Below are 15,796 nucleotides of genomic sequence, written 5' to 3'. Positions count from 1 at the left end.
TTGTGGATATCTGAAATGACAATTATGGATAGGAAGAATGTAGTTGCGGATATCTGAAATGTTCTTTTTGACTAGGAAAAACTGAATTACAGAGATCTGCAACACATATCCAGTCTAGCTGTTAAATGTTAAAATGGCTTGCCATACTGGTAGGGACTACACAACATTCCTCCGGGGTTAGTGACATCACTAACCCTAACATTTACATAAACCCCGCACCCGGGAATGCGATTTATAGATTATCAAGACAGAATATGCTAATTAATGACTAGAAGATAACTACACATAAGCTACATAAATTCATCAACTAACCATACAGAAACGTCCTGTTGCATTCTACATGATGTCACTTCTTGAGTCTCTCCATCTTTGTCTGACTCCGGTTTGAACATAAAAGGCTAAAAGTTTTTTAAATTTTCCTTGCATGTCTGTGTGAGGTAAAAGGACACAAGCTGTTGAAGCTCCGCCCTCTGTGTCGGGAGCAGCAGCCCATTTTCATTTAAAGGGAAAGACTCAAAAATGATGTGTTTTTGCTTTCCCTCAAAAAGTGACAATTTTAACATGCTATATAAAAATATATGTGGGGTATTTTGAGCTAAAACTTCACATACACACTCCGGGGACATCAAAGACTTATTTTACATGAAAAGGGCATTATACCACCCCTTTAATGTTTTTGAAAGAGGTCTTTTACCCTCACCAAGACTGCATTTATTTGATCAAAAATACATTAAAAACTGTAATATTGTGAAATATTATTACTATTTTATATTTTAATATATTTTAAAATGTAATTTATTTCTGTGATTGCAAAACTGAATCTTCAGCATCTTTACTCCAGTCTTCAGTATCACATAATCCTTCAGAAATGTGCTCAAAAACAAGTGTGCTGCTTAATATTTTTGTGGAAACAGTGATTCATTATTAATTCTTTGATGAATAGAATTTTGATCAATGTAATGCATCCTAATCATCCAGACAGTTCCTATTTTTGTTGCTGAAAATCGTATAAACATTTTTTTTTTTTAAGTATGAAGCTGACATGAAGAACTTGACCCTTTGAACTAGATTTATACATTTCATCATCATTATTTGTCATACATCCATTTGTCACAAACCCATGTTTCACAGTTATAATGGGATGTGTTCTTATTAGACCTGGTGTACTATGGGCCTGAAAAGTGAGTAATAAATGATGATTTGTCAGATAAATGATTTGCATGGCATAACTCACTGAAAAGAGGGGGGTCTGGAATCTCCAATCCCTCCAGTTCGCTCCAAGGGTGGTGGTAGCTCTTTGTGGCTCTCTGTGCACTGAGATCCCCCATCCGAGTGTGTGCCTTCAGCCAACACCAACTACAGCCAAACACACACACACACAATTAATCACAAAGGCTTCAGGAAGAAACTCTCTAGACTAACTACTAGCCCTGCATAAATAAGTAGACCAGCAGAAGGAAGAGAAGAGAGTGCATTTGTTTGAGCAGACAGGAGTGTGAAAAAAGGCAAGTCAGTTCACTTGGCGGGCTTCCTGGTAAAGGTCCTGGCAGCTATTTCAACATATTTCAAATCAGCAATAAAAAATGACCACAATGGTATCATAAATCATCCAGTCTTTGCTTAAATCACACACAAAAACACTATTTTTCAGGTTGGAGAGTACCCATAATGCACAGTGAGGGTCGCACTGAATGAATACCTAAATCTGACCAGAAGATAGCGCCTGCAGCTGAATCATCCATCCATTTTCCAAACCACTGGTCCAATGTGGGTACAGCGTAATATCATACAGGTATAAATTCCTTGTAAATCGATTATTACATTGTTCAATTAAGGGTTGTACATAGTTTCCATGATAGAGTTCAAGATTAATGTTTTCTTTACTACTGGAGCTGCCAGTTTTCTACGTTTTAAAATGATTATTAAACTGCAAGCACAAACTATGCAAACACGGCAGCCCTTCCGGTGCACTCAGTGTCCGAATTCCCTCACTGGTTTTCATTCACTCCTTCAAGTGGACTATATTAGTGGATTGAATTAGGGAATAGTGAATGAGGGTATGGGGGAGATTTCGAAAACAGCTTATGAGTGGTCCGACTCCTCTTCATTTAATCAAAAAGGGGTCTTAAAATGTAGTACAGTGCTTTCATGATCCAAATAATGGAGGATAGATGTGGATACCTAAGGCTACTCATAAAAAACACACTCTATTGTTTATATTCTCTACAAAAAACAATGATAAAACTTTAGAGAATGGCAGAAATCCAGTACACTATGGTAATTAAAGCAGTGATCGTGATATAGTACACTGAAGGTCTCCGTGTTTGGACACTCAGCAGGCGATGAAGCACATATTTTAGTGCTGCACAGCTCAATGTCATGCATCTCAGCATGTCTGTGCAACTCTCTGCAGCTGGAGGCTCGCTGGAGTCCACTAACCTGTATTTTGCACCTCACACCAACTTTAACCAACACCCAGGTATAACAGCTGCTTATAATAGTGTATATGTGTGTTTTAGAGCCGATAATCTGATTAATTATTATTCCTCGGTTTTGCCGTCACTATCAAAGGTAAATATTCAAACAATCCTGTATTGTTGTCCTAATCCTATATCTGGTTTCCCAGCTTGGCCAGCTGAAATGTGTCTGTATGTTTTTGATTCAGTAAAAAGAGCCACTCATAAGAACCATTCATTCAGGAATCAGACTACACTGGCCACGCTGTATTTATTTGCTTGACTAAAAAGAGATGGTTTATAAGTGTGATTTGTTTGGAAATATAACTATACTGGTTGTACTATATGTTTTTGATTCACTAAAAAGAGCCAGTTCATAAGAGTCATTTGTTCAAGAATCAGAATACACTGGTCACAGTGTTTTGTTTGGTTCACTAAAACAAACCAGTTCATAAGATTCATTAGTTCAGGATCTTTTTAGTTCAGGAAAAAAATGATTTTCTTTGAGAATCTAATTACACCGGCCATGCTGAATGTTTTTGATTCCGTAAATAAGAGCCAATTCATAGGATTCATTCACTTATCAGACTACACAGGTCATGCTTTTGGTTTAAATGGATAGTTCACCCAAAAATGAAAATTCTGTCATTAATTATTCACCCACATGTCGTTCCAAACCCGTAAGATTTTCATTCATCTTCGGAACACAAATTATCTTTTTGATGCAATCTGAGAGCTTCCTGTCTAAAATTAACTAAAACTAAAATTTTGGCGCTTCAAAAAGTTCATAAAGAGATTGTAAAACTAATCCATATGAATTGAATATGAAATTTTCTGAAGAGAAGAGACACGATCCTTTTATATGATGTACAGATTTAATATAGTCTTTTATTCTTAATAACTTGCTGCATAACACGAGAATGAACCTCATTGGTTCTCGCAAGACAAGCAAACATGCTTGAGCTTCCGTTTATCATAACTGATGTGTGAGTTGATGAATATTTATATATGAGCTGTTTGGGAATCTAATCATACAAGTTGTCCAGTATGTTTTTGACTAACCAAATAGAGTCTGTAAAGAGGAGTAATTTGTTTGGGAATCTAACTACACTAATTGGGTTGTATGTTTTTGATTCACTAAAAACTGCCAGTTCATAAGAGTATGAGTATTTGTACAGGAATCGGATTACCACTAAAAAGAACTCCACTAAAACCACCTTAGGCCTGGGGTTTTTTTCAGCAGGGTTGATATATTTATATTTTGCAATGTCACAATCTATCCAAGACAGAGAGGAGGGGACCATTCATCTCACTTACCCAGGACACCACTCTGCCGTTGAAGCAGGGCAGCTTGGCGTTATCATCAGAGATTTCTTCTTTGACGACTCTGCAGGAAAGAACACAAACTGTTAGGGACTCTGTGAGACCAGCACCCAGGATTGCACATCAGTTCACGTCTATTTGCAAAAGCTGAGGCATACTGAAAGCATGTCACGCTCAAACAGCGGAATTTTCCACTTAGCTCTCAACTGCTGGCTGCTCATGATGAGAATGCTGAACGCCCCTGTTGACCGACTACTCTATTGAAAACTACTCCGTTTTAACGGGCCTCATTAGTACCTCATGCACATTTCAGATTTCCTACTAAAACTGCTGTTGCTGGACCGATAGAGTGGCCTAGTATACATGCACATCTAATATTTTTTTAAATGTGTGCGCATTTATGAGTATTGAGGGTATATATATATACTGTATATATATTCAAGTGTGGGCACATTTATATGTGTGAAAGGTGTCAGGGCACAAGAGGTTATTAATAGAGTGAGTGAGTGTGTTAGCAGAGTGTCCATCCTAGGCTGTAAATTCCCTACATAAATACCACACAGTTACCCTTTAACCCTTCCCGTCGAGGTTCAGCAGTCACACACCTGCTGGTCTCTTGTCACTGTGTGCAGGACTAGTACATACACACAAACCACATGAGACTGACAAAACCACGTCTTTTTTGGGGGGAAAAAAAAAGAGGGAAGGTTTGATTCGCAGTCTGACAAAGCAGGATTACTAGGGATGCACAACATATCTTTGACCGTATTGGTAAAACGACCATGAGATCATTCAAATTTCAACAGAAGATATAATGAATCAGAAATAAAGTTGTTTAAAAAAAAAAAAAAAATACATTCTATATTATATTACATATTTGTAATGCTGAAAAATCCAATAATTAACTCTAAATATACCTGTATTAAATAAAACATTCACATATGAATAACCACTAAAATTACACTGATTTCTCACAAGCCAACAAGTACAACACATAGTCACTTGCGGTTCATTAAGTGAGTCTTACATTGCGAGTTCACCAACTGCTCTGACTGATTCACTAAAGAAAGCCGACTCATAAAAGTCATTAGTTCATGAAACGGACTACACAGGCAACGCTGTGTTTTTGATTTACTAAAAAGAGCCGGATCAAAATATTATTTTGTTCAGGAATCAGATAATTGGTTGTGCTGCATTTGTTTGGTTCACTAAAAAAAGAACTGGTTCAAAAGAGTCATATGTTCAAGAATCTGACTACACTGGCCATGCTGTATGCTTTTGGTTTACTAAAAAGGGCAGGATCATAAGAGTCATGGGTCGTGGAAGTAGAGTGTTCGCCCAGGCCTGGTCTCAGATTACTTTTGAGCAATCTCAATTTAAACACACACGTGGTCTTTTTTTTTGAATGACAATGATGATTCTTGCTATATCTATTAAACATTTGAAATTACAATCATACCGCACTTTCACGCTGCAGCTGAGCCAGAGAGAGCTAATGTTAAGCTTTAAATAAAGATTGTATCTATTACATTGTTATGCCAGTAGGTGGCAACAAGTGTTAAAATGTATTTGATATATAAATGAATCATTCATTCAAGAGATTTGTTCAAAAATCCTATATAGTGTGAGCACCATAATGAAAATCATTTGGTTCTGTTTTTTTTTTTTTTACTCTGTTCCCAATTTTCAGTAAGATCTCAAAGCTCCGCTTCTGCAATCAAAAGTCACGTTTCTACATTTCTCATCAAATTCTTCAAATACCAAACAACAAATATGCCAACAATTGTTTCATTTGTTTCTATTTCTCATAGGGACTTTTGAGACAAACATCTGAGAAATGTTTCAAATGTCAAGCATGACTGTGAGGTATGACTGTGTAATTTATGTTGTAGAACAAAACGGGAAAGTGTCTGCAGAGTAACATTAACCACAGACCTTATTTTAATCATAAATCGAACACAGCCACTCTAAAAACCCATTCGATGTTCCTCAGGGAACAAATTCACCCTCCGTGTTTGCCTACTAACTGATGTCATGCCTGAACATCCCAATATAGCATCTTTGGGTTTTTTGCCACTACTACATCCATAGCAGCTTGTCATTTTCTAATGATTTCCAACAATTTTAGAACTTTGTACCACATCACTTCTCACATTAATGTCTCTTTTAGTGCTTGTGTTGCAGCATTCCTTCATATCCCCAATGTATTAAAGCATCTGCTAAACGAATAAATGTAGCCTAGATGTAATATCAGTAATTATATTTCAACCATAACAAAAATATCAACTTTGTGCAGTCCTAAAGCGCTGTGACTTGAGAAATTCCAGAAGTCTGTCGTAATTATAACGTCTTCCTCTCTGCTTCTCCAGAACTTCCAGGTCACATGACCCACACGGCTGTGAGACTGAGGAGGCGAGTTGAATGGGACTGAAGGATGATGATAACATGGTCTTGTGGAAGGAGTTACAAAACAAGTAGAGTTTCTACAGCCTGTCCGAGCGTCCTGAGCCCAGCACAGGAAACTGGGGTGTAACTCTAGTCATGGGTAGGAAGTGTTTGTGTCCTCTCAAGAGGTCTTTACAATATACAGCAACATACAGCGAGGACCGTGGGGGTGGCCATAAGGAAGTGTGGTCTGTCCAAACTTGTGAGGGAAGGTAACGCCTGTACACTGGAGTACAAAGCTGTTCTTTGGAGTACCGGTAATAATATTGTCTTAACACATAAAAAAATTTGAAGCTATCTAGCAAAGTTTCTTATAAGGACAGTTCTCTCAAACATTAAAAATCAGTCATTATTTGCTCACCCTCATGTTTTTCCAAACCTGTATGACTTACTTCTTCTAGACAAAAGATTTAGCTTTTTTTGTCCATGCAATGAAAAGCCAATGTTCTTTGGGATGGACTCCACTGCAATCAATTTTATGGACTTTTTTTTTTTTTTTAATCGGTGGACAGAAGAATGTCATACAGGTTTGGAAAAACATGAGGGTGATTAAATGATGACTACATATTAATTTGGGAGTGAACTATCCCTTTAAGCAAGCAATTAAATATTAAGAATCAGAATAAAACTAATACAAGATTTGCATTATCTGAAGGAAATGTGAGTAGTTCTAGCTCATGCTAGTATGCTAAATGGTTGCCAGAGCATTGCTTAGTAGTTACTAAGGTGTATGTAGTAAAGAAAATATTAAACAAGCAGAAATATCAGAAAAACAAAAACTAATAAAAATGACAAAAGCACATCAAATTTCTAAAACTTCAACTGAAAAGAAAATTTAACATATAAAAAATATATTAAATATTATAATAGTAAAAATAAAAATAAAATAAAATAAAATAGTAAAAGAAACAAACTCTCCTCAAAAAGGTACAATTTAAGGTACAATTTAGGGCTGCACGATATAGGGAAAAAAAGGTTATATTTTACAAACATAGATTTTTTTTTTTACAAATGCGACAAATATTGCGTTATAAAAAAAATCACCTGATGACTTGAATAGCTCTATTTGGAAAGAAAGAATTAATCATTCTAGAATGATTGGGGTGATTTTGTAGGACAGTGAATCTGCATAGAAAATAATAAACAAATTAGAAATATAGATAAATACAATAGAACAAAGATATAAATATAATAAACAGTTCTTTATGTTTTTCAGGTAAGTCTAACAGTATTCAGGTTCAGAAATTGAATAATAAACATAAACAAACATAAAGTACCACTACAGTCTTCACTGTATTAATTAAATATAATTCATATTTGTTAAAGCTACAAAAGTGATTTCCTCTTTGTATACTGTTGTTTGATTAACATTAATGGCACAGACAGCAGCAGGAATATTAGGCTGCTGTCACTAAAAGACTGAATGTACGGATCCAATATAAAGATACGCATCCGTTTTCTTTCTCAATTGTTTATGTTCACATAAGCCATAAGCAACTGTGTTTACGAAGATACTCGGCGAGACGAGACGGGCATTTTGACACAATTTTTGTGTGTATGTGTCCGTTTAAGCACAAATACATCATATCCTATGTAAACAAGAAATTGTTAACTAGGGCTAGGCTATTACTTTATTGCAGTTATGTTATCAATGCATGTGTGGATGATACCACAAAAGACCATTTTGCAAAAATAAATACAAACAAACAAGCAAACAAATAAATCTCATGAGGAAGCATGCCCCGAGAGAGACCCCACTGAACGGTTCACACTTCAACCCCCCCAAATGTTCAAACCAAAAATAATGCCTTTGAATGTGACTATCATGGATGCGCACATGGCGATATCAATGCTAAAACTATATATTGTGCAGCCCTAGCACAATTCATGTTTCATAGCCCAATTAGCCTTCCTAAAAAGAGCAAATGAGATGCAAACACAATTGATGACATCATCCTAGTGAGAGCTAGCAGACGAAAATCAATATATGACCATGCATGCACATGCCCTCATTCAGAAATCTAGGGCTTTTCTGATAGCAACCACATGGTCATGATATCATTTATCTACTTCAGGGATTTCCTGTGTTGACTGTGGCCCAGCTCAGTGCGATCCTGTAACAAATTATCAGGGCTGAGACGCGAGCCAACCCAGTCCGATTAATGCCCGACAATCATTCAGTGAATGAGACCATGAGATTATTCACCTACAAGCCGTTAAGTACAGAGTGATATATCACTTCCAGTCAAACGCCAAACACATCCTTCCGCACAACACACGCGACAGCAGCGCTTTAAAAATTAAACACAGAAATCTTTCTGTGAAGTCAATGGGGGTCTGATAAATAATACATCAACCTGGCCTGACACCAAAGAATCCATTACCAGGTAACCATTAGTTAAAACACAAGAGCTTTGCATGCAACGTGTACTAAGGGTACTTAAAAGCAAAGGAAATCCATCTGGAGCATTATTCCCAGTCTTCATTCATACGCTCCACTGATATCTTGTTACACACATCAGATTCATTTAAGATTATGTTATCCAACAATCACACGCAGCGGCAGCAGCGCAGCAGAGGTAAATGGCACAAATCGGCCCTCAGAGAGATGGTGTTTAGGGGGTCTGCCCTCAAAGCTTTGAGCAAAGGTTTACAGGGGTATTAACAGACTGTGGTGGATAATATCAGAAGTTATTATCAGAAGCAGCAGAATGTTGTTTATTATTATGGAGGACACACACAGTGGGGATCTATGGCAGTAATAGTGGGATTATCGATGTTTATGTTGGACGCTGTTGGGCTAGTTATGATGTGATAATAAGGGGTGTGTCTCTACACCATCCCAGAGTTCTTAGGTTCATCTCATCGCTGATCTGTGAATGTAAATGTTCACTAGCCCACATTACAGAGGCCTAAGACCATCTTTTGTGCATTTGAGATCTCACAAGACTTGTACTGGTTGCATTTCTTCCTGCTTCGTGAATGGTTGAAGAATGAACAATGCAAGGCTGTCTAAAAATAATGTTTGCCGCATTTAGCTGCACACAAAATAAATCAACTCCCGCTGGGATGCATTTATGGTTCTGAAATGTGTCCAGAACCAAGTTTGTAGTCGGCATGCTGAAACTCAAAGCATCCTATTTGCACTGACAAAAATGTTTGGAATAGGTTTTACAAGAAATTTCAAGTTTTACCTTGAAATTTCATGTTTAATTTCAAGTTACTTGCTGTAATTATTTGTGAAATTTCCTATAAATTTCTGAGTGAAAACTGTTCCAATTTGCTTTTTAGTGTGTAGGCCCAAGTTTTCTACTCCACATTTTAACATAAAGTAGCTAAGCACAACTAGCAGTCAGGTTTTGAAGGTCAAGCGTTGTTTGTTCTCGCAATCTGCTTCACAGTCACCAGGGCCAACTGAGCGCTCAGTGCTAGGTGTGACAGGAAAGCAACACTGTTAGTAAACTATCCTATGTTAACAGGAAAAGCAAGTTTTTTGGAAGGTCATGCTAGCACACCAACATCATGCGTTGTGGTGAATAAGGGATGCGTCTGATGAAGGTGGAAGCTCAATAGCCTCAGCCATGTAGGATTAAAGAGGCCTTCAATTCAAATTGTGACAAATAACCACATTCTCTACTGGACCGGAACATCTCCATCCAAGACACATCACTAAACATCTGTGCCTGTTTGTCTGTGTCTTTTAAGATCAAATGAGACAGTCATCTCTGAACCTAAATAAGGGATCCAGAATCTGGAGATACGCCTTATAACATGACATGCGAAGCCTAGATCAAATCCATCTATTTATCCATCCATGACATTACATATTAAGCAGATATTACAGCTGAACACTCTTTAAAATACACAGGTAATACCATTCGCAAACCTTTTTACTTTCATAATGTGATGTATTTTTGAACAAAACAGGATATTCAGGGAGAAGAAAAATGTAGGGCGGAACTTGGATCGTGATAAATAGATGATTGGATCGTGATAAGTAGATGTTATTGAATGAAACCAAACCAAATGTTTGCTAAAATAATGATACACAGCTGTTTGGCTACTGGTTAACATTATGCCTATCTAGTCATTTCAGAAGGAGTTATAAAAACAAACCTTTTTTGGGCAGCAATGAATCATTTAAAATAAACACAAAAATGTGCAATGATTGTTGCAATGTTTTACACTAGCCTTAATGATAACAAAACATTGTTGGAACCACAGTTTTTTCTGATTTTTCCAGCTGATGAACAATAAAAACATTGGCAAATCAGAATTCACCTGATTTTAAAGACCTCTAGCATTTAAAGCAACAGACATTACTTATAATAAATAGAACTTTATCATGTATTGGTGTGGTGGACGCTAATATAGTTATCGTAATAGTTATTTTTCATGGTGTGAACAGGCCTTTATTCAGTTCAACTGACTTAAGAAAAATCATTTAAAAGTAACTCATCAAGTAACTCAACATACTCAGCTAGAAGACTATAAAAATGTAGGTACTATATAGATACCAGCAGCAACCATAATTAAAAAAAAACCTCAAATGCCACCCAGAATTTGTGTTTGTATCTACTAAGAAAGTAATTGCTTGTAATTATGCACTTGTATTTCTATTGCTATTATAATTTTTTTGAAAATAGGGCTTATTCACCTTCTTTCCTACATTTAGATAGGTGGGCAAATGCATTTTTGTCTCAGTGCATGCATTGTTTTAGTTTGACAGGGTTGGAGCTAGCTTAGCTTAGCATAATGAATGGAATCCTTTGTTGCCAGCTAGCATGTCCTGAGTAAAAGTGATATAAAAAATAAAAAAAACCCACCTAATTACTTCTTGTGGCCTGCGTATTCACAACGAGTACAAATAGCGATGCAGATTAACACTAGGCGATTTCCTAGGCAGATATTGACTTATATATTAAGGACTATATTAGGGGGAAGCACAGGCGAAGCACTGCTACTTGGGCGTGATATCTCTGCCCCCAAGTAGCAGTGCTTCGCCTGTGCTTCCCCCTAATGTAGTCCCAAGTCAATATCTGCATAGGAAATCACCTAGTGTTAATCTGCATCGCTATTTGTACTTCTTGTGAATACGCTGGCCACAAGAAGTAATTAAGTGTTTTTTTATTTATTTTTTTATCACTTTTACTCAGGACATGCTAGCTGGCAACAAAGGATTCCATTCATTATGCTAAGCTAAGCTAGCGCCAACCCTGTCAAACTAAAACAATGCATGCACTGAGACAAAAATGCATTTGTCCACCTATCTAAATGTAGGAAAGAAGGTGAATAAGCCCCATTTCAAAAAACGGTGGAGTGTTCCTTTAATAGCATGTAACATGTATAACAGACTGTTTCTGTTAAATAATAATTTCTGTTAGAATAAACTTATTTAATTGTACTACAGCTTCAATAATGTTAGAATATAACTCAAATAGAACTCAAAACATAGTTGACCTATTGTAAACGAATATGAACACTTCTCAAATCTGACTCGGTTTCAAAATGAACAATGTTTAACAACTACAGAATAATAGAAAGCTGAAATGACAGCTGCTCGTTTTATCTGCAGCCTGTTTGCCATTTAGGCAACTAATCCATATGCATGTTGGGTGACACTGACAAATTAGAAAGTGACAGTTATGCCTTGCAGCCGTGGGTTCACTGCAGTCTCTCACTTCCCCTCAATTAACCGCAGTCTATTAGTGGTGATTTTGAAGTGACAGAAAATGACTGAAATTCTGCTATACTAATGAGTTTGCAGTCTGAACAAATTAGGACCTGTGAGATGTTCAGTGGATTTCAAGATTATGTTTGATGTCTTCCTTTGATCTGGTCAACACTGGTCAGTGTATGAACACACATACCTGTCTAACATGGCAGTCATTTTAATTAACGTAATTCTCCCCTCTGGGTGATATGAGTGTGTTTGTTTTAGTCATAAAAGGAGCTGTCACCTTTAAAAGATCAGACTGACTTTGTCATGTCATGTTCAGATTTTCTATGGCGATGCCTCTGATGGCCAGGCCTTAACTTAAAAAGATTCAAACTCGAGAGAAACCAGAGCACAAGTCACTGTCAAAAGGAGTTACATCACAAGACACTGTATTAGGAAAACACCATGATATACTTGCACCATGTGGACAACTCCAAGCATGCGACTGGAGTTGACAAAATTAGCTCTGTTGCAGTGCATGTGTGGTGCTGTGGCAAGCGATTTAACATTTATTCATTAAAACTAACTAGTATTTATTATGTTACTAGTACTTATTTTAAAATCACTGGTAAGTATACAAATAGTGACTGGTATATTTTTCAATTTCACTAATAGCTAGATACAAGTACTTCAACTGTGACATTCAAATATTAATAGGCCATTTTGCTACTAGTCATCTTATGTAAATAGCAACTAGATTATATTTACACTGTAAAAATAGCAGTATTTTCTTTGCAATAAGTGTAAATAGTAGTTACTTAGATGCTATTTATACTTATAAATAGTGGCAGATACTATTTGCACCTCAGTGTTGTTGTACATTAAACGTATGCAATAATAACAGAGTGTAAATTATTATATTTATTAAAATTATTAAATGGATGCCGCTTTATTGGGTCAATAAAGCCCTCCCAACACCTAACCCTAACCAATAAACACTTTATTATTAAACACAAGTTAGACACTTTAGTACAACTTTGCAAATATTTTCTTCATTATTGAAAATAAATCCCTTTTCCGATCTGATATGTGATAGTAGAACAGTTTGGCAATAGGCGGCCGGATACGAACATTGGATTACTTACTAGTAATTAAATAAGTACTTTTAACAATGAAAAGGCTGTAGTAAGGATGCGGCCTTCAAGTGCACAAAGAATTATACTGTGAAAAGTAAAGCCAAATAACTACACCTCAGTCAAAATTAATGATTTTAATTTCTTTCATAGTATCACAACTGTTTTTTGTACATAATGAAACATGTGAAGGTTGGGTGATTAACTTTACACCATTCACTAAAGACTTTCTTTCTGCTCACTGATCCATAAGATCCATAGATTTCATACATCATGTTATTTATATTGTTGATCAATATTCCTGCCATGTGTCAACTCAGCAGCTCGTGTATCATGTAATTCAGAGTTTTCCACTTGTAAATACAACTTCACTTTGTCATCCTGTGATCGAAACTCGAAATTACGATATTTCCGACTCCACTAGAAGGGCACATAAATGCTATGACGGCTTGCCACAGTGGTGGTGGGTTCTGACTTCTGAGTCGAGCACACGCACCCGCGCAGGAACGCGCACTTTAGAACACGGGTTCAAAGCAGGTGCCAGCAGCAACAATGTAACAATGTAACAACGTCACAACGAAAAACCAAACGTTCTAAACGCTTTCCAGGTTTGACAGCGTGGCTGCCATAATCCTGTGTCGATGATGGGTGTGATCGTGGTTGTTGAAAAGGCTACGAATACACACAACAATATGAGCGAATCATAATTCCACCTACTTACCCGAAATCCTGATCCATAGATTTGAAAAAGAATTTATAACTGTTGACCGGACGGTTATTAAGGACATTTTTAAAATCCGCCAACGTGACTTTTTCCGGAGAAACCGTCAGTTTCACTAAATAAGGGGTTTCTTCTTCGTCGATATGGTATATAATTTTGGTCTCCGCCATGAGTAGGCTTATGTGGGTAGGACAATCATTGACAGAAGAAGGAGCAAGGGTTGCAGCAGCGCGATACAAAATATATTTGTAGACTAGAACTCGTCAAGTGTCATATATGCGTTATAAGGCGACATTGCTGGTTGCCGGTTTCACGTAGGCAAACAAAAATCCTGGTCTTGGACGGAGCGAGCGGTTCCAGACATTCTCGAAGCTTGCGTGTCTCTATCACGGCGTCAATGTTTCTCTCTGATCGCCAGTAAAACAGGAAGGGACGGTTCACATCCCTATGAGCTGGAGTTCAGGATATTTTACCATTTCAGGTTTCTAGTGGAGGTAGGCTGCTCTCTAGCGGCAGTCAGAGTCCGTGACAGTCAATCCACTGAGCTGCTGTGGCTCTGCTAAACCAACAGCTGTTAAAACACTGAACCCCGGTTTCACAGACAAGGCTTAAACTAGTCCAAGACTAAAATGCTTCTTTTTTTTTTTACTGAAAGCGACTTGCAATGGCATATTGTCTCAAGATGCACACTATAGGCATAATGATTTTTTTCTAAAGGCACGTTTATTAAAGCTATGCCCTGATTGAACTAGGCTATGGTCTAATTCTGGCTTAATGTAAGCCCTGTCTGTGAAACCAGGCCTGTATCTCATTGTTCTATAAGTTTAGGCTATACAACGCTTAGTTTTCAAATGCTTTAGGAAAGACCTACGGTCATTAACTAACATTTATTATTGAGAGCCAAGCATATTGTACAAACAAGAATATGTGAGGGGTTTATAGAGAAAGAAAGAAAAAGCAACTAATATGTATAATGTTTGTACATATTAGTTGCTATGCATATTGTAAGTTTGCATAGATTGTAAGTTTTTTCTTTTTCATATTGTTTCCAAATATGTTTTAATGTAAATTGTTCAAACATAGGCATTTTCCTTTCCATTTGACTTAATCAAATATAAATATTTGTATTTCCACCCCATGAGAAACACCTTATCATCACATCAGCTTATATAAAACTAACAATCGCCAGACAGTCGTGTGCCTTAGAACATTCCCAAAATAAATTAAAGACTCATTTAATTTTTATTTTATTTTATTACAATTTGAATACTGTATTTGAATAGAACATAGAAAATAAAATTAATTAAAATAACATAAAATAAATATATAACTATTACCATTTTAGAAAATATTTCTATAAATATATGACCTCCTGAGGATGGTGATTAAGCCTCTTTTTCGCTAACCATTTATTGAAAAAGGTAAAAAAGGAAATTTTCATCTAATACTACAATCAATATACAATATACAGTATATTTACATTTAATATGCCACATTAATAAATGGCAAAGCAGCAGGCCTAAATAAAAGAAGTCTCCATATAATGCAGGAAAAAGGAGTAGTTAATAATGAACACTAGTATTATCAGTAACACTTTATAAGGTTCATTAGTTAACATTAGTTAACTACCTTAGCTAGCATGAACTAAGAATGAACAATACATCTTCAGCATTTATTAATCTTAGTTAATATTAATTTCAACATTTACTAATACGTTATTAAATCTATAATCATCTGTATTTTTTTAACTAACACTAACAAAGATTAATAAATACTGGAACAAATGTATTGCTCATTGTTAGTTCATGTTAGTTAATACTTTAATGTTAACTAATGAACCTTATTGTAAAGTGTTACCGTATTATCTAATATTTTGGCCAATTTATTGCATGTTGTTTGCAGCCACCAACTCACAGCATGTCCTTATAAAGAGAACATTCTCAGAAGACAGAAAAGTGGAATGAAACTACACAAAAGTACAATGTTCTGTAATTTTGTGAGCATGAAAGTATCTATTTTTAACAGCAGAGGGCAGCTCTGTTCTTCCTGTATTCCTGAA

General features: G+C 36.3%; 1 protein-coding gene across 8 annotated transcripts in view; it reads right to left on the bottom strand.

Moving 5' to 3' along the window:
• The window catches only part of dvl1a (dishevelled segment polarity protein 1a), a 37,441-nt gene extending 23,272 nt beyond the window's left edge, over positions 1-14,169 (bottom strand). For 7 of the 8 annotated variants that reach the window (XM_084099610.1, XM_084099617.1, XM_084099611.1 and 4 more), the window contains exons 1-3: positions 13,738-14,156; positions 3,774-3,843; positions 1,235-1,356 (exon numbers count right to left, since the gene is read on the bottom strand). In XM_084099610.1, the coding sequence (XP_083955736.1) occupies positions 1,235-1,356; positions 3,774-3,843; positions 13,738-13,907 (362 nt within the window). In that variant the 5' untranslated portion in view covers positions 13,908-14,156. Of the gene's footprint in view, positions 1-1,234; positions 1,357-3,773; positions 3,844-13,737 lie in introns of all 8 variants that reach the window. The other variant, XM_084099613.1, reaches the window with a different exon arrangement.
• Positions 14,170-15,796: the final 1,627 nt, after the last annotated feature.

Source organism: Abramis brama (genome assembly GCF_963993115.1).
Source record: "Abramis brama genome assembly, chromosome: 22".
Lineage (NCBI taxonomy): Eukaryota > Metazoa > Chordata > Actinopteri > Cypriniformes > Leuciscidae > Abramis > Abramis brama.
This window is presented reverse-complemented; position numbering and strand designations above follow the sequence as displayed.